General features: G+C 40.1%; 1 protein-coding gene across 5 annotated transcripts in view; it reads right to left on the bottom strand.

The window, feature by feature from the left end:
* DIAPH3 (diaphanous related formin 3) overlaps positions 1–20,384 on the bottom strand; it is a 530,180-nt gene that overhangs the window by 489,800 nt on the left and 19,996 nt on the right. For 4 of the 5 annotated variants that reach the window (XM_065901830.1, XM_065901832.1, XM_065901833.1 and 1 more), the window contains exon 2: positions 12,649–12,681. The exons of the other annotated variant lie outside the window; for it this stretch is intronic. In XM_065901830.1, the coding sequence (XP_065757902.1) occupies positions 12,649–12,681 (33 nt within the window). The remainder of the gene's footprint in view (positions 1–12,648; positions 12,682–20,384) is intronic. 5 annotated transcript variants of the gene reach the window in all.

The following is a 20,384-nucleotide window of genomic DNA, read 5'->3' as shown; positions in this document are numbered from 1 at the left end:
GGGTCTTCACTGGGCCCCATCCCTACCACTCCCCAAAGTGACCTCTGCAGATCTTACTGAAATCCAGATCGAATCATGTCCCTCACTCCTGTGCTTCAATCCTTTCAGCCTCTGGAATCTCACTGCTCAGAGGATGACACTCAAATATCTTACCATGGCTCAAAGGTCCACTTTAACCTAAATCTTATTTCCTCTTGAGAAAATCTCTTCACAACTCCACCACCATTAGACTACATGATCTAGACGTAATGAATAACCTAGAAACTTCTACACATGCGCAAGCTATTTCTTGTGCCAAAAACCTATCCCTTTCTCTGGATAATTTCAATTCAGGCTTCAGTTTGCACTACATCTCATATAGTAGTCTTTCTGACACCTCAAAACTGGATTAGATGCCCATATACCTAGTGTTTCACCATTATATAGTCTGTGTACTACTCTAAGGCAAAAAGATAGGCCACTGAAAGATGAACTCTCCAGGTCGAAAGGTGCCCAATATGCTACTGGACATCAGTGGAGAAATAACTCTAGAAAGGGTGAAGAGATGGAGTCAAAGCAAAAGCAACACCCAGTTGTGAATGTGACTGGTGATGAAAGTAAAGTCTGATGTTGTAAAAAGCAATACTGCATAGGAACCTGGAATGTTAGGTCCATTTATCAAGGCAAATTGGAAGTGGTCAAACAGGAGATAGCAAGAGTGAACATCAACATTTTAGGAATCATCGAACTCAAATGGACTGGAATGGGTGAATTTAACTCAAATGACCATTATATCTACTACTGTGGGCAAGAATCCCTTAGAAGAAATGGAGGAGCCATCATAGTCAACAAGAGTCCAAAAGGCAGTACTTAGATGCCATCTCAAAAACAAAAGAATGATCTCTGTTCGTTTTCAAGGCAAACCACTCGATATCACGGTAATCCAAGTCTATGCCCCGACCAGTAACTCTGAAGAAGCTGAAGTTGAACGGTTCTATGATGACCTACAAGACCTTCCAGAACTAACACCCAAAAAGACGTCCATTTCATTATAGGGGACTGGAATGCTAAAGTAGGAAGTCAGGAAATACCTGGAGTAACAGGCAAATTTGGCCTTGGAGACACAATGAAATAGGGCAAAGGCTAATAGAGTTTTGCCAAGAGAACACACTGGTCATAGCAAACACCCTCTTCCAACAACACAAGAGAAGACTCTACACATGGACATCACCAGATCGTCAATACCAAATCAGATTGATTATATTCTTTACAGCCAAAGATAGAGAGGTTCTATACAGTCAGCAAAAATAAGATCAGGAGCTGACTGTGGCTCAGATCATGAACTGCTTATGCCAAATTCAGACTTAAATTGAACAAAGTATGGAAAACCAATAGACCATTCAGGTATGATCTAAACCACATCCTTTAGGATTATACAGAGGAAGTGACAAATAGATTCAAAGGATTAGATTCAACAGAGTGCCAGAAGAACTATGGACAGAGGTTTGTGACACTGTACAGGAGGCAGTGATCAAGACCATCCCAAAGAAAAAGAAATGGAAAAAGGCAAATTGGTTGTCTGAGGAGGCTTCACAAATAGCTGAGAAAAGAGAAGAGAAAGGCAAAGAAAAAAAGGAAAGATATATTCATTTGAATGCAGAGTTCCAAAGAATAGCAAAGAGAGATAAGAAAGCCTTCCTCGGTGATCAATGCAAAGAAATAGAGGAAAATAATAGAATGGGAAAGACTAGAGATCTCTTCAAGAAAATCAGAGTTACCAAGAGAACACTTTATGCAAAGATGGGCTTAATAAAGGACAGAAATGGTATGCACCTAACAGAATCAGAAGATATTAAGAACAGGTGGCAAGAATACACCCAGATAACCACGATGGTGTGATCATTCACCTAGAGCAGACATCCTGGAATGTGAAGTCAAGTGGGCCTTAGGAAGCATCATGATGAACAAAGCTAGTGGAGGTGATGGAATTCCAGTTGAGCTATTTCAAATCCTGAAAGATGATGCTGTGAAAGTGCTCCACTCAGTATGTCAGCAAATTTGGAAAACTCAGCAGTGGCCACAGGACTGGAGAAGGTCAGTTTTCATTCCAATCCAAAAGAAAGGCAATGCCAAAGAATGCTCAAACTACCACACAATTGCACTTATCTCACACGCCAGCAAAGCAATGCTCAAAATTCTCCAAGCCAGGCTTCAACAGTACATGAACTGTGAACTCCCAGATGTTCAAGCTGGATTTAGAAAAGGCAGAGGAACCAGAGATCAAATTGCCAACATCTGCTGGATCATCGAAAAAGCAAGAGAGTTCCAGAAAAACATCTACTTCTGCTTTATTGACTATGCCAAAACCTTTGACTGTGTGGATCACAAGAAATCATGGAAAATTCAAAAGATGGGAATACCAGACCACCTGAGCTGCCTGCTGAGAAATCGGCATGCAGGTCAAGAAGCAACAGTTAGAACTGGACGTGGAAAAACAGACTGGTTCCAAATAGGAGAAGATGTACGTCAAGTCTTTATATTATCACCCTGCTTATTTAACTTCTATGCAGAGTACATCATGAGAAACGCTGGGCTGGAGAAAGCACAAGCTGGAATCAAGACTGCTGGGAGAAATATTAATAACCTCAGATATGCAGATGACACCACACTTATGACAGAAAGCAAAGAGGAACTAAAGAGCCTTTTTATGAAGGTGAAAGAGGACAGTGAAAAAGATGGCTTAAAACTCAACATTCAAAAAAGAAAGATTATGCCATCTGGTCCCATCAGTTCATGGCAAATACATGGGGAAACAATGGAAACAGTGAGAGACTTTATTTTCTTAGGCTCCAAAATCAGTGCACATGGTGACTGCAGCCATGACATTCAAAGACGCTTGCTCCTTGGAAGAAAAGTTATAACAACCTAAAGAGCATATTAAAAAGCAGAGACATTACTTTGCCAACAAAGGTCCGTCTAGACAAAGCTATGGTTTTTCCAGTAGTCATGTATGGATGTGAGAGTTGGACTATAAAGAAAGCTGAGTGCCAAAGAATTAATGCTTTTGTACTGTGGTGTTGGAGAAGACTCTTGAGAGTCCCTTGGACTGCAAGGAGATCCAACCAGTCCATTCTAAAGGAAATCAGTCCTGAATATTCATTGGAAGGACTGGTGCTGAAGCTGAACCTCCAACACTTTCACCACCTGATTCGAAGAACTGACTCATTTGTAAAGACCCTGATGCTGGGAAAGACTGAAGGTGAAAGGAGAAGGGGACGACAGAGGATGAGATGGTTGGATGGCATCACTGACTCAGTGGACATGAGTTTTGAGCAAACTCCTGGAGCTGGTGATGGACAGGGAGGCCTGGTGTGCATGGTGTCGCAAAGAGTTGGACACGACTGAGCAACTGAACTGAGAGGTACTGAATATTCAAAATATCTCAAAGTTAAATTTACCCACATCTACTTAAAGTACAGTTTCTAATTACATATACTCAAACATTATAATATTATATGCTTGATGGAAATATAAATTAGTTCTATAAATATCACATTATTTTCAAGACCCGGACAAACAGTACCCAAAAATTACCTGAAGATATCAACAATTGCTTTCTACATGCCAACCTGACACAAGCACTGTAATCCATTCAGCTGATATCCATGAGTAAAATCATTAAAGAAAAAAAATTACTACCACTCCTGCCAGTCTGTATTCCAAGCTGTCCTTTGAAACTCAGCTGAAAAGCCACCTTCTCTATGAAGTCTTCTCCAAGACCAAAACTGATCTTACCATTCACCATTCCAGCCCACTACAACTGTATACTGGTTTTGTACACAACTTTTTTTCCGACTGTTCCCAGAGGGCAGAGACAGATTATTCATCTTTGCATGCCTATAACAGTACCAAGCCCTCAATAAAGGCTCCATGAATGAATGGATAAAAGGATGAAAAAACAAGTCTGCATACCCTACTACATCTTAGCATATTCAACTCTGAGAACTCTTGATCTTATTTCCAAGTTCCTACTGATTTGAGGAGGAGCTCTCTAAACCAGTCCATAAATATTTAAAAATCCAAGATGGCACTTAAGTGTTACTATTGAAAATCTAAATACAGGAAGTGCTAATTAACTCATATTAACGTGCTCAGAAAGGCCCACCAAACTGAGTGAATAGCTGAAGTTTTTTAGGACTTATTTCCAGGTATACTCAGCTGTCCAGCTGGTGTGTCTCCTTTATTCCCTTACCGGTTGATTCTTGGCTGTGCCGGGCCTCCGCACTGTGTGCCGGCCTCTCAGTGCGGGGGCCTCCCCCGCTGCAGAGCGCAGGCGTGAGGCCCCAGGCTGCAGGGGTCCTGGCTGCTCCCGGCACCTGGAACCCTCCCGGGCGAGGCTCAAACCCACTCCACCGCACTGGCAGGCAGATTCTTAACCTCTGCACCGCCAGGTAAGGTCCTGGTGTACTGACTTGTCACAGAATATTTTGAATATATAGTTTTGCAGAAAAGCTGTAGAATATATTATGATACGTTTTGCTTTATCATTTGTTTTTAACTTTAAAAGGAAAAATAAATTAATAAAAATGCAAAATAAACGTAAATTACAGTACAGAAAGCTTTAAATCGTACTAGGCCAGTATGATAAAATTATTCTAAATTATTCTTTTCCGTTGAACTTATTTTTTAAAGAAAAAAGTTAATGATTTAGGTTCCATGACCAGACTTGGGAGTTAGGCACAAATTCAGATAATCAAAATCATTTTATTTCATAAGTGTGATGTCTAATTTATATGTATTCCACAAGACACCGCACATCTAGGTAGGTACAGGCAGAGCCTGCAGGAAGACGAAACGGAGGCCGGGCAGGCGCATCCGCCTGAGCACTCAGCCTGCGGTGGCCCAGCAGCACGGGGAACGCCCGGAAGGCAGCGCGGGCAGTGACACCGAGCCGGTCTGCAGGCCCGCGGAGGACACGGCCGCGTCTCACGGGGCCCTCAGCACGCACACCCAGACCACGGAAGCCCAGGCTCTCTCAGAGGGCCTTCCAGGAGCACCTGGGAGGGGCACCAGGAAGCCTCCACGTCCACTGGGAGCAAGCTGCCATGGTTGCGAGATCTGTGGTTTCCAGACAGAAGTTTTTCTGTTCTTTGCAACTAAGAAAACATATCCTGTACCTGTTGGTATCGCTCAGTCACACAAACCACCACTCCTTTGAGACAACTTTTCCAGTTTTGTTTACTTACTAGAAATACTCAAAACAGTTCATTTCTTATCACAGAAAACTCCTTAAATATAACATGTCTTTACAAATATAATTTCTCAGGATTAAGATCAACGGCTAGGATACAACTTTTCCCAGTCAGTTTCAAGGTCAGAAGACTCATACCGATGACTGCAGGAGAAAAGCAGAACATAAGGAAACATGCTTCCAGATTTTACACTGGTACTCTCAACCGAGAGAGGGACAGAGCTTAAGTGGCAGTGTAAGTCTCGTGGCAAAGATCGTGCTCCCTGGGGCCAGTCTGCCAGCTTCCCGGCTGCTTCACATGACTTTACACAAGTTACTCGTCCTCTCTTGCCTCAGTTTCTTCATCTTTGAAAAATGTAATAGTAACAAGGCCTACTTAGCGGCTTGTTGTGGAAACTAAATGTGTTTATAAAGCTAATATTTGGAAGGCTACTTGGCACACAGCTAATAAACAGTCCTCACTATAACTTAACACACCTTTTTCCAAGCAGCAGCTGTGTTTTTACATTCTCTGAGTAAATTCTCCAGCAACTCACTTGACTCCTACTTGCTGAATGAGAGATGTGTATCAAGTTAGAAAAGTAGGGTCCTACCATGGAGGACTGTGTGACAGGGCAAAAAGCTTTAGGCTTGACCTATAAGCAAAGGTGCAACTAAGCAATTACAAACAGGGCAAAATATTGTCAGGCATGCAATTTAGATAGGTCATTCCAGCTGCTGTGCAGGAAGCTGGCTTTTTTTTTTAAGTCAGATTTTTTTTTCCACACAGTGGATCTTAGTTCCCTGTATCAGGGAAAAGCCATGTGCTCTGCAGGGAAAGTGCAGAGTCTTAACCCCTGTACCACCACGGAAGTCCTCCAAGAAGCTGGCTTTTTAGGAAGCAATAGAATGTTGTGAGAGTCCTGACCAAACACTGGAAGGGTGAAGACCTTCTGTGAAAATATAGGAACAGAAATATGTTTAAGAGGGAAGTGAGAAATTTAATTTAGGGCACAAAGAGTTTCACATAAAAATGAGACGTCCACCTGAAGGTATGCAGTAGGCCAACGCATGGATGCCTAGCTTGCGGCAAAGTCACAGACAGATCTACACAGAGGTGACCACCCAAGCCAAGTACCACAGACAAAGGAGAGCAGAGTGGCTGCAGGAAAGCAAGCCAAGAAATGACAACAGTCTAAGAAACGTGTAAGTCTAAAGGCAAAGCAGACACACACAACGGAGAGAGAGAAGGGAAAGTCCGAGCGACGTGAAAACCTATGAAGTTCGGTGCCACAGAAGCCAAGAAATCTTTGTTCTTAAAAAAAAAGATAGCTGTATCAGGCAGAGCAGAGAAATCCATTAAATGTCCAAAGACTAAAAAGTAATGAATATTACTGAGGATAAAAAGGATCATTTCAAAGTGATAAATTGAAACAATACAAAATGTATATGCACTTAATTGCAGAGCTTCATAAAACATGAAGCAAAAGTTTAAAGAACTAAGAAGAAAAATTTTTAAATCCAAAATTATAGTTGGAGACTTCAACACTCCTCAATAATTGTTAGAAAAAGCAACAGAAAACCAGAACATAGAAGATGTGAACAACACTATCAACCACCTTTGCATATTTACTACGTATAGACCGATTCTAACAGAAACAGAATACACATGCAGCATCCACCAAGACGGCCCACATTCTGGGGCAGAAAGCAAGACTCAAATTGAAAAAGACTGAAATCACATGCAATATGATATCACTGGTCACAAGGGACTTAAATCACAAATCAGCAACAGAAAGGTACCAGAGAAATCTTCTGACATTTGAAAATTAAACAAGATATATCTAAATAATCAATGGGGAAAAGAAGAAATCAACAGGAAACTTAAAACTATTTCAAATATTCAGAAGATTAACAGCTGAAGTAGTTCTCAGAAGGAAATTTACAGCATAAAATTCTCATTAGAAAACAAAAGTTCTCAAATAAATCATTTAAGCTTCCACCCAAAGAAGCCATTAAAAGAATAAAGCAAAAGTATAGAAATAATAAAGATAAAACAAATAAATGAAAATAAAAGAACAATAAAGAAAATTAGTGAGACCAAAAGCCAGTTCTTTGAAGGAATCAATAAAATTGATAAACCTCTAGGCACACTAATCAGGGGAAAAACAGAAGACAAATCACCAATATCAGAACTGGAAAAAAAGGAAATAAATACAGATCCTACATTAAAAAGACACAGAAGTACCACAAATAATTCATAGTTCAACAACATAAATAACATGAAAAAAATTCCTTGAAAGATAAACTACCATGTCTCAGTCAAGAAGAAATAGAAAATTTGAATAGCCCTGAATTTAGTAACAGACATCTCATCACAAACAAGAAAGGAATGGCAAATAATCACATGAAAAATGTCCAACATCATTAGTCACTAGAGGAAATAATGTGTTATCTTATAGAGTTAAACCACATAATTCGCCCTCCAAAAAGAAAACATATGTCCAAAAAAAAATTGAGTTCAAATATTCATAGCAGTTTTTCATAATAGCCAAAAACTGCTAGCAACCCACACTGTTGAATATATAAGCCAACTTTAGTATTACCGAACAAGGGAACACCATTCAGTAATAAAAAGAGCAAATTTCTGGTACACCCAAATGTTAAATGAGTCTCAAAAGCATTACTGTAAGTAAAAGAAGCCAGACACAATGGCATGAGGCAATGTGATGCCATTTAAATGCATTCCAAAACTCAACTACTGGATAGCTCAGAAAACTGATTAGTTTTTTCCAAGAGCCAGGAAGGGTGAAGAGAACTGACTGCAAAGGACACAGAGGGACTCAGAGGGAACACAGATGTGATGGCAACGTTTTTGTCATAACTGCAGTATATGCATGACTGTGTACCTTTGCCAAAAAGCATACTGCACTTTTAAAATTAATGCATTACATTATATGAAGTCATATCTCATGTTTTAAAGTGCTTTTTGCTAATTACTAATACATATTACCTAACTTAACTCTAAAAATCCCCATAAACAAGAACGTCCCGGCTCAGGAGCCCCATGAGCACTCGGAGCCGCACAGTGGGCAAGTGGAGGCGGGCACACTCACCCTCTCGCCAACATGGGCCCATGTGGGCTGTTCTGAGCAGATGCTCAGAGAGCTCGGGACCTCCTCCAGCTGTGGTGCTAGAAGTGTCCGTCTTGCTAGTCGTAACTGGAGGCTATTTGGTGTCAGGAATCAATCTAGTGGACTGGACCTTTCTTTTTTTCATGGGATATATAGGAGTAAAAGGAGTAGAAAGAAAGGAAAAGAAAAAGATCAGAGTTCATTAGGCTTTTTTGTTGTTGTTCCGTCGCTAAGTCGTGCCCGACTCTTTGCCGACCCCATGGACTGCAGCACGCTAGCCTTCCCTGTCCTTCACCATCTCCTGGAGTTTGCTCAAACTCATGTCTAGTGAGCCAGTGATGCTATCTAACCATCTCACCCTCTGTCGTCCACTTCTCCTCCTGCCTTCAGTCTTTCCCAGCATCAGGGTCTTTTACAGAGTCGGCTCTTCTCATCAGGTGGCTAAAGTATTGGAGCTTCAGCTTCAGCATCAGTCCTTCCAATGAATGTTTGGGGTTGATTTCCTTTAGGATGGACTGGTTTGATCTGGTTTGACCATTACGCTTAGAAACATTAAATATAGGTTCTTAAAAACTTTTGTTTCAACAGAGAGAATCTGTTTATGTGTGCTGGGCTACAAACTAAAGTGTATTTCTTACTGTGGATCCTAGTCAAAAAAGCTTGAAAACCATTGCTGCAGGCCACACAAGGGATTACAATAGTAATGCTGGCTATAGCAAGATAAAAAGAGAGCGGAAGATCAGCAGGAGGACTGCACTTTAGACAAATGGTTCTGAAGGACAAGGGAGAAAAAAGCAGGTCAAAAATAACCCCTACCCCACAAAAACACCCAGGGGACACTTTGATGGAAAACTTAGCATGGTGACATGCACATTCAATTTCATCCAGCTTACCTTTCACACTTGGCCCCTCACTGTCCTCCTCCCAACCTTTTTGTCTCTACAAGGAAACCTTTCTTTTCAACCCAGGTTTACAAGACAAAAGAGTGTTGTAAGCTAAATTACTTTTTTCACCTTTATATTACCCTAGCACCTTGAACAGCATTTTATACACAGTAGACGCCCAGATATTCATAGAACGAACACTGTTTAAAGTATATTAATTCTGCCTATGGACCTCAAGGCTACAGTAATACTCCATTCTCTTAATCCAACAGTGTCCTGTGAAATTTAATTCTGACAGTAATTTAAGAAATAACCTTGAATGTGAAGTACTTTTGCAGGCCTTTAACAAAAAGCAACCTAAGATGAGTTTCTAACATTAGTGTTTCCCAGCATGTCTCAATTAACGTTTTTAAAATATTGTTATTCAAACACATGACTACAGCAGACATCATTCCTATATGCCTTCTCCAAAAGTTCTGCCCCAAAAAAGTCTATTCACGTCAGGAAGTTCTATATTAAAGGCATACATGCAACACATGTTGCAGTGGTGGGAAAGTTTAATTAGAAAACACATGGCTAGCACACATCGAACATCAGTGGCAAATGCTTCCATACGCTGCAACTCATCAGAAATAGCTTAAAGAGCCCTCAAAGTATCCAGCTATCCTTTCTCTCCTCAAATCTCTGCATGATCTGTGACACACACACACTCTAAGACTCAACTGCAAATGCATCGGTCACACCACCCCCTGTCCACACAGGGAAGTATCTCTTACAGCGCGTAGATAGAGACAGAACTGAATGCAGCAGCTCAACATACTTTAGCTTAAATGAGACTCACCAGAACCCTCTGAGGAAAGCGGAAAAGGTACAGAATTAGTCCTGCTCTATGTGTAAGTGAATCATCTAAGTGACCTGCCAGGGTCACAGAGCGAAGAAGTGGTGAAGTTCTGTCTTCCAACAAGAGACTCCTGATTCCACGTCCACTGCTTTTTCCATAGGGCAGCAGTCAGCAGTGGCCGAGAAGGGGCTGACTCGGGGTCTCCTGCTCAAGACAGCCATGCTTCTTCTCTGGCCTCCACAACCCTGGGCCAGCGACCTAGACTAGCCTGCCTGCTCGAGCCTCCCCTGGGAGAGAAGGGGAACAGGGAACCATCTAAGGAGAAAGCAGGCAACAGTCAGTGACCCAGGCAGGTGGTCAGAAAGGCTGGGAGCAGGTCCTTGTCAAAGCTGCTCCACCATGTGGAGAGCCAAGATCCATCTCTGGAAAGCCTGCCAGGACCAAGCCAGGACCAGATGCAAGACAAACACAATACCAGGCAGGTTGGCAAAACCAAGACTCACTCTTTCATTTGTTCAACAAACTGATGAAAATGCTTAACATGTGCCAGACAACTTGTCTGGAAGTATTAATAATAACATACTGTCTCAGTCTTCAAAAGATTTAAACTAGTGAGAAAGATGGATCATAAATCATATACTGCTTTGACAAAAATATGCACAGTGTATGGTAGAGCCCAAAAGTTCTGACCTTACAAAGCCAAGGGACAAGGAGAAGGAGAAAGGTGAGGAAAAGAGGCAGGAGGGAGAAAGTCTTCCCTGAGGAGGAGCCCATTAACTAACAGAAAATCAAAGCACACTGGCTTCCAGCACAGTAGGCTGAAGCCACTCTATAGCATGACCCTGATTCTAGATCATGGGGTAGAGACTGAGGGTTGGCAAAGCGAAAAGACAGAGTAACAAAACAAAGATAAGGGCGGGATCTGAATGAAAAGAGGGAAAAACATAGAGTGTCCATAAAATGTGAACAAGCCTCAAGAATATCATCACACAGAATGCATTCAGCAACAGAAGGAAGCAATGATACATGCCACGACATGGATGCACCTTGAAAACATCATGTCAAGTGAAAGAACTCAGTCACAAAAGAGCAACTGATTCCATTTATATGCAATGTCCAAAAAAGGCAAATCTACAGACAGAAGATAGACTGGCCATTGCCTAGATCTAGGTGCACTGGGAATAAATTGGGAGTGACTATTAATAGGTACGAGGTTTCTTTTTAGGTGATGAAAATGTTCTAAAATTGATTGTGGTGATGGTTTTACAGTTCTGCAAATATATTAATACTAAAAAACCACTGAACTGTCCATTTTAAATGGGTGAACTACATACTATATGAATTATATCTCAGTGAGGCTTTACAAATATACCACTGTAAATTCTCATAAAAGATCACACATAATAATCGCACATGGTTTTACTGTCGGCCTTAAGAAGTAATCTGAAAGTTAAGTCAGCATAGCAAGTGTGTGGGTTTGGAGCGAGGAGGAACAGGACTTCAGCCAAAGCTACACCAGTGCCAGCCGTGCGTATGTGGGCGAGCTACCTACTTCAGTTGCCTGAGCCTCGCTGCGCTCAGCACTAAATAAGGACATCACCCACCTTGCAGGGTAAGAAGTTATACCCAAAATCTGCATTACTGCTCAGTATTACCGCCGTTTCTGAATATTATCCTATTAAAAAAATGTTATCCAAAGAAGTTTATACAAATATCCTTTCCTTAGATTCTACCCAGAGGAGTAAAATGTAGAATTCTAATTCAGTTTTTTAAATCGTGCATGTCCAGATCTATATCTCATTCATCTTTGTATGCCCCCTGAGCCACGTGCCTAAGATGGTACTTCCGATTATCAAGGTGCTTTTTGAGTGCTCACTGTATTCTAGGTACTGTTTCACGTTTGACATAACGTGAAGCTGAATTCAAATCCTCGTTATCAGAGTGCTGCGTTTGGCCTTATATCATGCTTCTGTATTACTGATGTTACTGTTTATCTGAATCTTGTCAGTCTTTACCAGTAACCTAGAGTTACATTCAAAAATATATTTCTCAGAAAAATTTATTTGAATATATAAAAATCTATAATGGTACTATGAAGTTTTAAGTACTTATAAGAAAGTTTATTATTTTCAGCATTCAGAATGTAGGGTAAGGCATATCTAGTTCTCTCGTTTTCAAACAAAACTTTAAGAATATATCAGTGATATTTTAGTCTGGCTTACTTTAATTAGTAACTACGTATTTTTGAAAAGCTGACGTGTCTTTAGCTATTTTCTGTACTTCTTTTTGAAGTGTGTAATTCATCCCCAAAGAAAGAGAGCTGATTTGAATGATTCCAAATTGATTAACAACTTGTTATTAAACAAAAATTTTAAATTAACATATTGACTAGTCCCTTTTACTATTCAAAAGCAACAATGTAATATATTTCACCAGTTCAACCTTTATTTTAGCACTATAAAGAGTCCATTTCCAAAACATGCAGTGTGTACCAATCTTAAAGGTGTTAGTGGAGCACACCATCACCGTAAGAGGGTTAGTGAAGATCCACAACAAAGGAAACCTCAAGGGTCATCTTACCATGTCATCCGTCAGCGTCCTGATGTTTAAATGCTGCAAATGAAAGAAATCAATCATATCAGTAATTTATAACAACTTCTTAATTTTAGTTACTAGAGTACATTTAAAATTCTACAATGTTAAGTTGAATATAATTAAGTTCCTGACAGTCTAATAAAAATGCATTATATACTGTTTTAATCACTTTCTCAAAAAGATGGACAAAAGTTACCTTGAATATGATAGTCTCCTAAAATTTCTTGGGTTTGTAAACCTCACAAAATAGAAACCTCACTGTGGTACAATAAATACATTCTCCCAAATAACAGTATTAGTTACCATTAAGTATACAGACTTAGATGGCAATGAATGTAGGAATTTAAATAAGATTTTCAGAAAATTTTTCAAATGATAAAAGTGAAACTTTAAATCTGCCATTAGCATGCAGCATAATAGATAATGAAGTACTTTGCTGATTTAATTAACTTAAACAATCCCAATAACAGAGAAGAGAGTACTGGTATAATGACTATTTGCATCTTTAACATCAGTTTGATTTATCACCAGTGGTGACAGCAGACACTTTTCAATTTCACTGCTACTTCTTTGAGAACCCTTTTGCTGATTTCCTTGCTAGACAAACACTAGGCCACTTTAGAAAGTGAGTAAATTGGTTTCCTGCAAAGTGGAGTGCAAGAGCAAAATTAAGCATCTGGAAGAAAAACAATCCCAAGTTTTTATAAATTCTGGAGTTGGGGAAGATTTTGTACTCAAGTAGCTGAAGTCACCTTCCACTTCCCCTTATTATTCTTTGTAGCATTTAACCTTTAAAATGGTACAGAAGGGGTCAAGCACATTCCTAAACAGGAAATCAGGTCAGGTCTATGGTAAGTATAAAAGAACATATGTTAGCAGTCAACATCTAATTCTGGAGTAGGAAATGGCAACCCACTCCAGTATTCTCGCCTAGAAAATCCCATGGACAGAGAAGCCTGGTCAGTTACAGTCCACTGCACTGCAGAAGTCAGACACGACTGAGCGACTAACACTTCATCATCTAATGGAATAAGTAGCACATAGGTAAATTCAACATTTATCGACAGAATGAAATTTATCATTCACACTTGTAGTACGAGAATTCGCCATTATGCTCATGAATCTATTCTCAATGACAATTCAGATTGAAAATCTGTACAGCATAAATCAACTACCCTAGAGTCTTCTCCCTTCCGGAGATGCTCTTTTTCATAGAGCAGGAGAAACAGGGACGGAAGGGGCCCGGCATGAGCTGAGTGTACGCCAGAGAGCACGGAGCCGAGCAGGTGAGCACGCCACTAGGCTCCAGGCTGAACTGCCGGGTCAGCAGACCACATCCTCTGGGCTAGGAGCAAACCAGCAAGAATACGGGATTAACGAAACAGCAATGCTGAAGCCTGGGCTGTAGAATTTACAGTTAATCACTATGAAATTCAGCACTGAAATTAACAAGTACGCACAGGGGCCCGTGAGAGCGGGAGTGGCCCTCAGGCGCGAGAGGCCACAGTCTTGGCCCAGAGACCAGGACTAGAATTAAACCTAGGTCCACGTGGCTCCTGAATTTGCAGAGAAAGGAGCAGAGGCAAGCCTGTGTGGGGTCCCCTCCTCTAGCTGCCAGCCGCCTGTGTGCCCTCCCGCCAGCAGAGGCTTCCAGTCAACAGCACTTGGTTAACCACGTGTGTGTGATCAGTAGCTTCAGGCATGTCCGACTCTTTGCGATCCTACGGACCATAGCCCGTCAGGCTCCTCTGTGCATGAGACTCTCCAGGCAAGAGCGCTGCAGTGGGTTGCCATGCTCTCCCACAGGGGATCTTCCTGAAGGAGGAATCCAACACATGTCTCATGCATTGGCAGCAGGGTTCTTTACAACTAGCGCCACCTGCGAAGTCCTTGGTTAAACATACCGCTCTCTTATTCTCCAACTAGAAGATTTAGCCCAATCGCAACTCACATCACACCTGAAATGGGTCATTTCAAGTTCATCTGAGAAGAAAAAAGGAATAGAGCCAACTTCTGATACAACAGCATTCTAAGCGGCCTAAGGCTTGAAAAGGAAGGCTAATGAAAAAGCATCATGCTGAAGTCCTATCTGGGAGAGTATCTCTTAAGAAAGTGAAAAACTGTTACTGACACAAATGAATAATCCCAAAATGCCAGTTTGAGTTGTCTGGGGAAAATGCCATAAAGTGACGTTAAAGGAGAGGGAAAAAACAACAGAAGCACACAAACAATTTTAGGAGAAACGGGACTAGAACCTATGCAAGATTTATGAACTAAAAACTGCACAGAAGATAAAGTACAGAAAATGTAGAGAATATAGGCTATACTATATAAAATTCAGAACATGTACATAAATAAGAGGAATATTTTTATCTACCTTCAAAGACCTAAAAATAGGACAGCCTTTTAAACTAGAGTTGGACTCATAACTTTCAGAAAAATAGTTACTCTTGAGTAGAAACAAGACACATAAAGATTCATTTTTTGGTAATAGTTTTTTTTAATGTCATTAAATTACTTCCTTAAGGGTCTAGCAACTCAATTAATTTGTTAAATGCTTGGCCTGTTCTTCAAAAACTATACAAGCATGCATGTAAGTCCAATTACAAACTATATTATTACAATCTTTCACAAAAAAGAACATGTGATGTATTACAACAGAATTATAAGGCTTATACAGAAAAGTAAGAAAAGTCAAAGCGTGGGAAGCGAAAGTTTAACAGCCTGAGAGACAATCAAGAAGCTCAGGTCAGATTCATGATTCCGTCTCTCCTGGAACACCCTGATCTATCGCAGGAGAAGCCAGTAGGCACGACGGCACAACGGCACGACGGCCCATGACAGGACGAGAGATGCTGACTTAAAGAAAACACGTCTGAAAGTGTTGGCTGCTACATCAAAACAGTAAAGACAGAATAAGCTCTACTTCAAGATTCAGCTTACAGAAAACAGAGATTATATAGCTATTTCTTCAGCCAACACACAATCTGAAAAAAGCCACTAAAGACAAACTAGCTCTAAAAAATCTGAGTAGATAGAAAGGTGGGTAATTTCTCCTAAAAAGTTAATTGTCTAACCACAGTCCATTTCAGACATGATGAGGGGTGGGGGAGGAGAAATACTAAATATTTAGTGAAAATATGTACAGGTTAGATCTAGTGGCATCTTTTGTAGGATCTCTGAAAACCAATTATTAATTCAAGTTTATTATAAAGTTTAGGTTATGTCAAAGTCCTACGTGTTTAGATTACAGACTTCTAAAAAAGTGGAGAGAGGAGGACAAAATGACATAAAAGCCTCAGATAACTGTGGAGTTCTGGCCTTGCTTCTGTAGATACAAGACTACAAGGGTGACATCCTTAATTTTAAAAAAAAAAGAACTTTATTATATTATTGCTCTTATACTAGTGCGTAAAATACTGTTTAAATGTCTGGTTAACCAAGACACTTAAAGTAGTACCAAGTACCAAGTACACTTAAAAAGTACCAAGACACTGGTAGTTTCATAGCTACCAGCATGCCCTTGACTACATCCTCTGGTGGCGAAAACAGGAAGGGCCCCATCAATCCAGTTTATGAGCAGAATTTGCTGACATCCACACCAGAAAGGAAACAGGAACATAAAACCACTAGTAAATGAAATTGAATAGGAACACTTTTAAAAATAACAACCTGACAGCAACATTAGGGTTCAATCTGAGGGAGCGGGGGAATAAAGTTAAAAGCACAGAATGTTAGACCTATTAAAGCATTTACAACCTAGATGTGGCTTTATGACCTTTAGTTCCATTATCTGGCCTATGATTCTACAGGTGTCAATGCTTTATAACCATGGGATAAAAACAAAAGTGGTGATAATATCAAAATACAAGTAACTCTGAAACCAGGACCACTGGTAACTGGTCAAGGTGTGGTACTTGCACACCGGGAGTCTCTTCCTCAGCCAAACCGCACCCATCTTCCTGTGGTCTGATGTATCTCAAATTCCTAATTCTATTTCTCCCTAAAAAGCAAGCAGCTCTGCATACAGACAGGCCTACTAACAACAGCTCCTAGGATGAATGGTCAACAGGATCACTCTGAAATTGAAAGAGAGAACAAGTCTTTAAATATTTTTCTTCAAAAGAACGTTAAGAATCAAAAAGCTGGAGTGGGGCGGGGCGGGGCGTGGGGGGGGGGGATGGAAACAGAAACACAGACTTCATATTCCCATTTAAGCAAGGCATCAAAACCTTTATTGAAGACAGCACATGCTGTCAAAAACCAGACCTAGAGATTTCAGAGTACTGTGCAAAATGCTGTCAATATCAAGACATATGAAAAACAGTCCTTCTGCTACCAACTTAGTTAACAAGTAACAAAGGCCAAATAAATTATGTAATACAAAGCAACACACAAAGCTCTGAGGTTCACACACAATGAGAAAAATATTCCAAACTGTAGCCCAAGGCTCTTAGCAAATTTTACATTTTCTTTCATTGGTTGGCACTTGTGGGTTAGCAGGGAGCAAGGGATCTGTTTACTGATGTCCTCAGACACATGAAGGCCCACCAGGCATCAAGCTAGCAGGCTCAGATCACTGTCAGCAGAGTCAGAGCGTGGAAATATTTTAGAACAATTGCAACAAGCTGTTGCAATTAGTTCTATTAAGTTTATACCGCTTAACTGGCTCATCATGAGAAATTACCAACAAGAGGGAAACTGTAAGACTGTAAAACCTGTGACTCTTCAAACACAAGTGACTCAGACCCAATTCTGATGAACTTGACCCTCCAGACCAGCTGGTTTCCAGCTTGTAGGTGTGTGTAAGAAACACACCAAGACCTGCTTTGTAAAAGAGGTGACAGGCCTCAGCTGCTGACGGTCCTGCTACAGCAGGTCTAGGGTGGGGCCTGGGAACCTGCACACTTTGGGGCCCAGAGAACACTGCTGCAGTGAACCCAGGACCCCACCCCACCACCATCAGCATTAAACATCCCCGGGGCGGCATGCAGACCAACACCCTATCCCACGGGCCGGTTAAAACCCATGTCCCTGAAACAAATGAACAGAAGGGTGCAGAGAAGAAGCACAGACGACTTCAGAGAAGTGAGAGACAGGGAATTGGTAGGTGGGGACAGTCCCTGAAGGCATCCATTAGCACTGATTTAAGAGAATTCAACAATTCTCTGGGTACAGGATGAATTGCCAATTGCATTGTGTATTCAAATGCTTAATCTCTTTCTAAGGTAAGATAATTCAGTCTCATAAGCATAGATTTAGTACCTAACTATCAAGGATTGTTCATTATATCAAACCACAACATGACACTATTTGCTTGATAAAATGGGTGACAGGTTCTGACCAACACAACAAAGTTACACCTTGAGGGCAAAGGGCCAGGCTCAACCTGTTCCAATTGTTTTTTTATCACAATCTGCTCCAATTTTTTTTAAAGTCCAGATTATTTCCTTCCACTGAAGCAGTAATGAATGTGTATTTTAACCTAGTAACATTTCTGGTCCACACACCTGTCTTTATTTTAATATCAATGCTAATTATAAAGAATATAGAAATGGGAAATGCTACCACTAGCAACCATGACACTAGACACACCTGTGGATAAATCTAAGGGTCATCTCCCAGGAACCACACGATACACCTAGAAAATATCGTTCTTCAAGGGCTCCAATATCTCAGAAGGGTTCAAAAATAACACTGAAGCTTCGCCAGCCCTGAGGACAAGAGCAGAGCTGGCTCTTTCATACTACAAAGTAAAGCTTTTTTCAGTCGCCTCACTGTTCATGTGGTCATTTTTGTAGTTCGAGGCAGAAGAAAGTGAGTGAGGCGACGTTAAAGCAGGTGGGAAGCAGAACAAGCTCACCAGCACCTTCATCTGTTCCTTTACTCAAAACCGTAACCCTGCCTATTTCAGGACGACAAACACCTGTCTACTGTCCATTATCTATGGCTTCAGCACCCTCACCCTCTAGGAAGGCAGACCTGCCTTCTCCATAACTCCTTCTTTGTAAAAGACCAGCTTTCAGGAGGAGGCATCATTCAACCATTTACACATGTGAAAAGAAAAGATTCATTTCTAAGAGGGCACAAGGTTTTCAAAAGGATCAAAAGTCTGCCACGTAACTGCGAGAAAACAACTACCTCTCCAGAAAAAGCAATTCTCAAATTGCTGCTTGGTACTCTCACCTGGATTACACATCACAGGGGCTGAACACCTCACAAGTCACGCTTTATTCTAGCAGAATTCTAGTGCTCCCCTTCCTTCAAAGGGAAAGCCTAATGACTAATCCTAGGAACACAGGTTTCGTATCTATTTTAAGATATTCTCTTCAGCTGTTCCACCTTCTTTCACCTAAACTACCCGATCAGAAACTTCCCTAATGGGTCCAGGAAAAGAAAATTCAAACCCCTGAACCCATTTACAAGTAGGTCTTGTTCCAGGTCATGAGAACCAAAAACCTTTTTCATCACTTGAAGAAGGCTGAAAAGTAAGGTATTGACTGTAGGAAGATTTTAAACAATCCCAGAGATTCCTGAAGCTTATCCAACTATTAGGTTATTTCTGAGACTGCCTCATCTCTTAGATGTCATGCACAAGACACAAAGTTAGACTGGATATTCCTGAGGCTCATATGGTACCAAGCGTCAGTGCATCTATTATTTGAGAAGGATTTTGTTTACATTCTAGCATCACCGTGAAGAAAATAAATTTGGTTAAACCTTAGAGAACAATTTTGATTAAATAAATCCAATGTTCAAACTAAGAATTCTACTAGTAATTATTCTTTAACATAGTAATTCTATTTCTAGAATCTATCCAGAGAAAATAAGAAATACAATCATGTATTCTTATATATAAACATATATATACCACTACAGTGTTATTTTAGATAACCAGAATTGCAATCAACCTAAAACTCAGAAGATGGGAAAGAGTAAATAGATTACAGTTCTGCCATAGGGAAAATGCTTATAGGAAACAAAGTTGAAGTAAAATTGCATTTGCAGTATAATTCTAATTTTGTTAATATATATACTTATGGGAAAAAATCAGACAGGAACCATTGTTAATTTTATCTATCTGAATTGTGGGATTGGGAACTTTTATTTTTACATTTTTTCTGTATTTCCTCAGTTGTCTAGAATGAGCATATTTATTTTATAGTGAGAAAAGTTTTTTAATTACTATGGATAATACTTTTCACATGAGGCAGGAAATATATAGATTAGTTCCTTTTTAAATAAAAATGTTATGTATGAGACAGTAAAAGAAGTAAGAATAAAAATCTAATAAATACTGTGAACAGCCTTTTTAATAGGCTGTTTCTTGATGCATATTTTCAAATATGTCAGAATACATTAAGCACATTATTCATTTGTTTTCTAATCCACATATATAAATTAACCTATCTCAAAAGGCTCCTTGGTTTTGTGAATTATTGATGCTGTCACCTGCTAGAGACTTAATTTCAAGAAAAATATACGAATCACTACATCACAAGCACAAATCCTTTTGACATAAATTCAATTTCTGTGGCAACAATAATATATTGACTTAGCTTTATTTTTCTACTTTATGACACTTATTAATGTCAGAAACAAAAGAAATCTATCATTGTTCCTTATTGTAAATGTAAATGATCCCATGCCATCTTGAGAAAGATAAGATAAATACCACTCACGTGATAACCCCTTAATGCAAACGAAGACAAGATAACAAA

This window comes from Muntiacus reevesi, chromosome 11, assembly GCF_963930625.1.
Source record: "Muntiacus reevesi chromosome 11, mMunRee1.1, whole genome shotgun sequence".
Taxonomy (NCBI): domain Eukaryota; kingdom Metazoa; phylum Chordata; class Mammalia; order Artiodactyla; family Cervidae; genus Muntiacus; species Muntiacus reevesi.
The sequence above is the reverse complement of the archived record's forward strand: the minus strand, read 5'-3'. Positions and strand labels throughout refer to the sequence as shown.